The sequence below is a fragment of the Danio aesculapii genome, chromosome 2 (genome assembly GCF_903798145.1).
Source record: "Danio aesculapii chromosome 2, fDanAes4.1, whole genome shotgun sequence".
Taxonomy (NCBI): domain Eukaryota; kingdom Metazoa; phylum Chordata; class Actinopteri; order Cypriniformes; family Danionidae; genus Danio; species Danio aesculapii.
The window spans coordinates 22,439,896-22,446,252 of record NC_079436.1 but is presented as its reverse complement, the minus strand read 5'-3'; the positions used below and the strand labels follow the sequence as shown (position 1 = coordinate 22,446,252).

The following is a 6,357-nucleotide window of genomic DNA, read 5'->3' as shown; positions in this document are numbered from 1 at the left end:
ATCACATTTGATGATGATTGATGATCACAGAGAGCTTTTTGTTGAAATGATTATACGTGCCACTAGAGACATGTTAATACGGTGCTGTCAATCAATTCGGTGGGTGAGGAAACTGCACTCCTGAAAAAAGTGTTGCATGCAAAACTGTTGCAAACAATTTATTTGTGTTGAATTTAAACAAACAAATTAAATTTAATAATGTTCAACTTAATTTGTTTGTTTATATTCAGCCAAAATAAATTGTTTACAACCACTTAACGTAAAAAAAATTTGAGTAAATCCAAGGAATCATCTTTGAATAATTTTTTTCAGTGTACATCACGTTGCGGTGGGCCTCAAAATGGGAGGGATTTGGATCCTACTTTAATGTTAGGAAATTTAAAAAAAGAGGCTTATTGTGTTTCTATCACACCAATATGACTGTGGACACACTACGCCTAAAGTTCTGTCAAAACAGCCTAAAATAATGATTTTCATCATAGGTGCCCTTTAAAAAAACAAAACAATTACTATACAGTACATTAGTGGTATATTAAACAAAAAGAAACATCTTTAAGAGATACAGTTAGTTGTTTTTTATTGAATTGGCCATTATAATATTACAATGCCACATAATCCCATATATGTATAGTGGTCAACATTTGAAGTGGATCAAAAAGTCCAAAAGTGTCCTATGGCAAGAACAGATGTTTTTCAATAGTTTTAGGACAAACTTGATGAAAAGTTTTTATCAACTTAAATTTGTTGGTGGTTTATATATATATTTCTATATCATTTATCTTTAGTTTTCTATGGAAAGTGCGGTTAGTCACTAGTGTTGTTGTTTATGTCTGGAGCAAATCTGAATGATTATCTATAATAAATGAGCTACAGAGTTATGATATCATGCACAATCATAAATGAGTTATTTGGCTTGGTCTCATCACGTGCATCCTATTTATTGCTATAAACCATTTCAAACCTGTACTCATGACACACACACACACACACACGCGCGACTCAATTCACAACATCTCACGTTTGGCATTCTCCGCTCACAAATGAACTAATTATTTATTGCTCTCATTCTCTTTTCATCATCTGCTGATTCTTCATGCATCAGTAAAGTATTCAGCAGAGGAACAATCAAAGGCGAAGGCAAAATAACGCAGAATCATCTGATGTTAATGTTTTTTCACTGAGTCACCATGATCGAACAATTAGGCGTGTGGTTTAAGGCCTGTCTGAACTGTTCTGAGATATTACACATCAAGTGACCTCAGGTATAATATGTGTTTGTTAATGATCAGACGGATGGCGCTTTTGATGATTAAAACACTTCTTTTTTGTTTGCATTGGAAGTAGGTGGATCTCCAACCACTCAAAGGTTATCATCACAAGCATCACTTTATGAGTGTGCGTGACAGTTTATAAGCAGCCTCAGCCTGTCCAGCCTCAGTGAAGCTCAACACTGGACACCAGCAGATCTTCAGCGAGAAACACAGAACAGACAGAATGAGTGCCCCAGCTCTGCAAACCACAGGCTTCGTTTCAGGCGTCATTGGGACGGCTGGAGTTTTTGCAGCCACCCTAATGGACGTCTGGTGTTTCAGAAACCAGCAACAGGATCATCCCCAAAAGATCAGCCCCATCTACACTTATAAGGGTCTGTGGAAGGACTGCGAGATGTCCGGGACTGTATTCCCTGAGTGCCAGCCTCTCTACAGCCATCCTAACTACTCAGGTGAGATTTAGATTAGATTTTTAGATTAGATTCAACTTTATTGTCATTGCACATGTACAAGTACAAGGCAACGAAATGCAGTTTAGGTCTAACCAGCAGTGCAATAGCAGCAAGTGCAGGATACAGGTATAAGTTATAAAGTGCAGTTATAGAAAAACTATGGTGATATTTACAGATGGATGTACTATCAACATTATATACAGGTTGTATTAGCTATGAACAGATTTACAATAAATGAATATATGTACAGGATACTATTAATAGCAGAAGTGTGCTTACAGATAAACATAATTACAAATGTCCATGTGCAGTGGGTATGTCCAGTTCAAGTAAATGAATCAGTGCAATGAGATTTACCACTCATTTGACACCGATCACTCGACATCGAAGTATAATTCAGCCTTAACCCTTTAACTGCCTGCTCTACCAAATGGTTGACCATGTTTTTACTGTTTTAAAGAATGACTGTTAAAGTCATTTAAAGAATGACTGTTTTAAATAATAGTTTACACACATAGCATTGTTGGTTTACAAAAAATATAACAAACATAATCCTGCTGCACTATTACACTTGATTTTGGTTTTATTTTAAAAAAACAAAACAAGAAAACATGTTAAATGAGAAGTTGAAATATTAAATCAAATACTTCAAAAAATAAAGAGGATTTAACGTTTTTTTTTTTTGAATATATTTTTAAATAATTGGTTTTACACTTCATATTTTCAGATTTTTCATAGTATATGTATTAATTCCGGGACTTTTATCATAAACCAAACATATCAAGAATTTGGTAGTGGCTGATATTTTAGAAATTATGGGAAGGTGTGAAAAAAATGCAATGAGTGTGTTAACACGAGACATTAGGAGTTAAGAAATGCAATCCAAACATTTTTGTCTTGGTGAGGCAGTCAAAGGGGTTAAAAGGTTGCTTATTTTTCTGATTTTTTTGTTGATTCCAGGAATTTTTGCAGCAACGGCATTAAAAGATCAGCTTTTATTTATTCATTATCTTGTGTGTGTGTGTGTGTGTGTGAAAACATTTATCTCATTATCATTTATAAATGTAAATATATATATATATATAGTTTATTTTGACTGTAAATGAAAACAGCATCCATTGTGCCAAAGAGTGGACATTTTAATTTCACCCTCATTATTTTTTTTATACATTTTTTTCAATTTATGCAAAGTACAATAAATAAATAGGAAGTAATACTGCAAAATCTTAATTAAATAATAATCTTAAAAATCTTAATTAAATCGAGCATTCTTTCTTAACATGCCTTCTACTGTTGGCAAGATTTTATTTCTATCTTCTAGAGTTATATTTATTATATTTTAAAAATCAAATTTGAGAATTTTTAGTAGTTATTTTATACTGTAGTTATATTGTTGGCAGACATTTCTGTCCTCTAAGGAACGCCCCCTCACTATTTACTCACCCTCAAGTGGTTTCAACCAGTTATGAGTTTCTTCTGTTGAACACAGCTAAAAACATAATTATTAACTTCAATAGGAAAAACTATGGAAATCAATTGTTACAGTTAGGCATGGGCCGGTATAACTTTCTGACGCTATGATAACCTTGGATAAAAATACAACGGTATCACGGTATTGTGATTGCTGCTCTAAATTAAATTCTTTTTTAAATGTCTGGGTAAAGACAAAATATTTTTGTCCCCATTGAACAACATAATTTCTTTTAGGAAACATTTACAATATTTTGGAAGAGTAAACATGTCAGGTTAAATAATTCAAATAAATCGTTGACTTCTTCTGTCTTCATTTGTTTCAATAACACAGATATCTTTCCAACACACAAAAAAACTCCTTACATATACCTTAGGAACAGTATAACAGAACATTTTAGCCATTTTAAACCGAGGTAATCCTTGAAACCGGTTATCGTCCCATGCCTAGTTACAAGGTTCCAGCTTTCTTCAAAATGTCTTCTTTAGTGTTAAACAGAAGAAAATCAGTCAAACAAGTTTGAAACAAGTCAAAGGTGAGTAAATGATGACAGAATTATCAGTTTTGGATGAACTATCCTTTTAATCAATCTTCGTCAAACCCCAGATTCTGATAATGAGCCATGATTTTTAATGTAGTTGGCTCTGTCTCGCAACTGTTCACTTAAAGACAATATAAATGCACATTATAAAGAAGACAATATAAATGCACATTTACAACACTAATATCAAGACGAGATTGAACAAAAACAAAACTGACGAAAAGATGTTAATGTCATTATTTTGTTTTCAGGAATCCTCCAGGCTGCAAGAGCTTTGATGATAATAGCGATTTTGGTGGCCGTGATCGCAGTGTTCATCGGGTTTTTCTGCTTGAAGTGCCTCAAAATGAGAAATATGCAGCTTTCCACCAGAGCCAAACTCATCCTAAGTTCTGCGATCATTTTCTTCATTGCTGGTATATAAACAAAAGATTATTTATCACTCACTAGCCAAACTAAACCTGTCTGATCCTTCTGTTATCACTATGTTTACAGACGTTATAATAGCATGATATAAGTTTCTTATCATCTTTCTCTTTTCTCTGTAGGAATTTGCGGTATTGCTGCAGCATCAGTGTACGCTGATCAACTAGTGCCTAGTTTCATGATGCCCCAGTTCAACCAAAAGCAAGGAGAGAAGGGAGGAGTACAGTGTGCAAACAATGTAGCAGCAATGGACCCATCTGCTTCCAGGTAAAAGAAAAAAAAAACCCCACAGCAGTCATCCACCAGCATGTAATTCACATGTGTCATGTGTAAAAAAACAGAGTGCATAACTTCCTGATTTTTCTATTATTATTCGGAATGGTTAGGTACACGTTTGGCCCTGCCCTCTACATAGCCTGGGTGGGAGCAGCTTTGTTAATTCTGGGAGGAATTTTGATGAGCATCGCATACAAAAGAATGCAATGGTAAGTCACTGCATTTGTAATACTATCACATGCCACAGGAGGATAGTTCACCCCAAAATTAAAATGCTCTCATCATTTACTCATCCTCCACTTGTTCTAAACCTGTTTGAGCGCTTGTTTTGTAGAACCCAAAAAAAAGTATTTTGATGAATGTTGGAAATGAGTAGCTATTGACTTCCATAATGCTTTTAAAGGCTACCTATTTCCAACATTCATTCATTCATTTTCCTTCAGCTTAGTCCCTTTATTAATCAGGGGTCGCCACAGTGGAATGAATCGCCAACTTATTCAGCATATGTTTTAGGAATGGATGACTTTCTAGCTACTCATACACTACAGCCAATTTAGCTTAATCAATTGACCTACACCACATGTCTTTTGACTGTGGGGGAAACCGGAGCACCCGGAGGAAACTCAAGTGAACAATGGGAGAACTTGCAAACTGTGCCCCAGCGTGTCTTCCACTATTTCCAACATTCTTCAAAATATCATCTTTTGTGTTCAACAGTAAAAAAAAACAACTCATAAAAGTTTGGAGCCACCAGAGAAAAGGGTGGCATAATTAACATTTTTGGGTGAATTTACCTTTAAATCAATCAATCAATCAATCAATCAATCAATCAATCAATCAATCAATCAATCAATCAATCAATCAATCAATCAATCAATCAATCAATCAATCAATCAATCAATCGATCAATCAATCAATCAATCAATCAATCAATCAATCAGTCAGCCTCTTTATTTAAGAATTTCCTAGTTTTCAAACTAACCAGTGTATTGATTTATTTTTAGCAAAACTGAGACGAGAGAGGGCTACATCTACAACGCAGCCCAGTGCAGGGCAGCAGAGGAAGAGTCCCAGTGCCAGACCCAATGCCAGTCTCTGTCCCAGTGCCAGTACCAATGCCATTCCCAAGTCCAGAGAATCTGAGGAGAATCAATAATCTAACTGAAAAAAATACAAAATCTTTCATCCCAGACCAATCAAATGCTTTGCACCGAATTGTAAAAAATGACATGACAAAAAGTCATGAAATCAGATGTTTTTATGATACTTTAACTAATATTAGTTTCAACTAAAGTTTTTTAGTTATGCAAAGTTTAACTTAACATTTTTAGTCAGTTTGACTGATGCTTTCCTTTGATTAAACTAACAAAGATTTAGGCCACAAGAAAGAAACAGGAAGCAGGTCTTTACTGAGTGATAAAGTTATTTTAGTGTTTGCAGTAAAATTGTGTTTGAGTTTAATTGTCTTCAATTAAAAGTCTTAATTCTTGGGCGTAAATTGGCCAGACAACGTTGGAGTGTCGTGTGTGTATGATTCATCAGTCATTTGCTGTTAAAAAAAATGTTTGAATTTCAATAAACCTTTGCCAATCTCTACTTGAGCAGTTGAGTTTCTTGCTCTCGCACATTTGTTTTGTGTGTGTGTTGTGAAAAAAGATTGCTACATAATAAATGTAAAAAATGTTCTTTCTCTCATAAGGTTGAAATATTTTCCTTACAGGAAAACACTGCTAGCTAAATATGGATATAACATGAACATTTTATTGTTTTATATACAGCAAACTAAAAACTATTCACTAACTCTAACTCAATAACTAAAACAACACTGAAAAAAAACACAAAACACTTCTTTATAATTTACTTTACAACTCTGACAATCATAAACATCTATTCACATTTCAAATAACAGTTATAAACCCA

At 34.2% G+C, this 6,357-nt stretch overlaps 1 protein-coding gene across 1 annotated transcript; it reads left to right on the top strand.

Moving 5' to 3' along the window:
• The first annotated feature begins 1,465 nt into the window (after positions 1-1,465).
• Positions 1,466-5,605, top strand: cldn18 (claudin 18). The gene is made up of 5 exons (XM_056474880.1): positions 1,466-1,723; positions 3,987-4,151; positions 4,284-4,428; positions 4,548-4,646; positions 5,442-5,605. Exons 1-5 carry the CDS (start codon positions 1,495-1,497, stop codon positions 5,578-5,580), a joined length of 777 nt encoding a protein of 258 aa, XP_056330855.1. The 5' UTR covers positions 1,466-1,494; the 3' UTR covers positions 5,581-5,605.
• Positions 5,606-6,357: the final 752 nt, after the last annotated feature.

Excerpts from the sequence above, each read along its gene's own strand:
- cldn18 (XM_056474880.1), top strand. The coding sequence starts at position 1,495 with ATGAGTGCCCCAGCTCTGCAAACCACAGGCTTCGTTTCAGGCGTCATT. Across the intron at positions 1,724-3,986 it reads CAGCCATCCTAACTACTCAG|GAATCCTCCAGGCTGCAAGA; the intron begins GTGAGATTTAGA and ends TTTTGTTTTCAG. Across the intron at positions 4,647-5,441 it reads GCATACAAAAGAATGCAATG|CAAAACTGAGACGAGAGAGG; the intron begins GTAAGTCACTGC and ends ATTTATTTTTAG.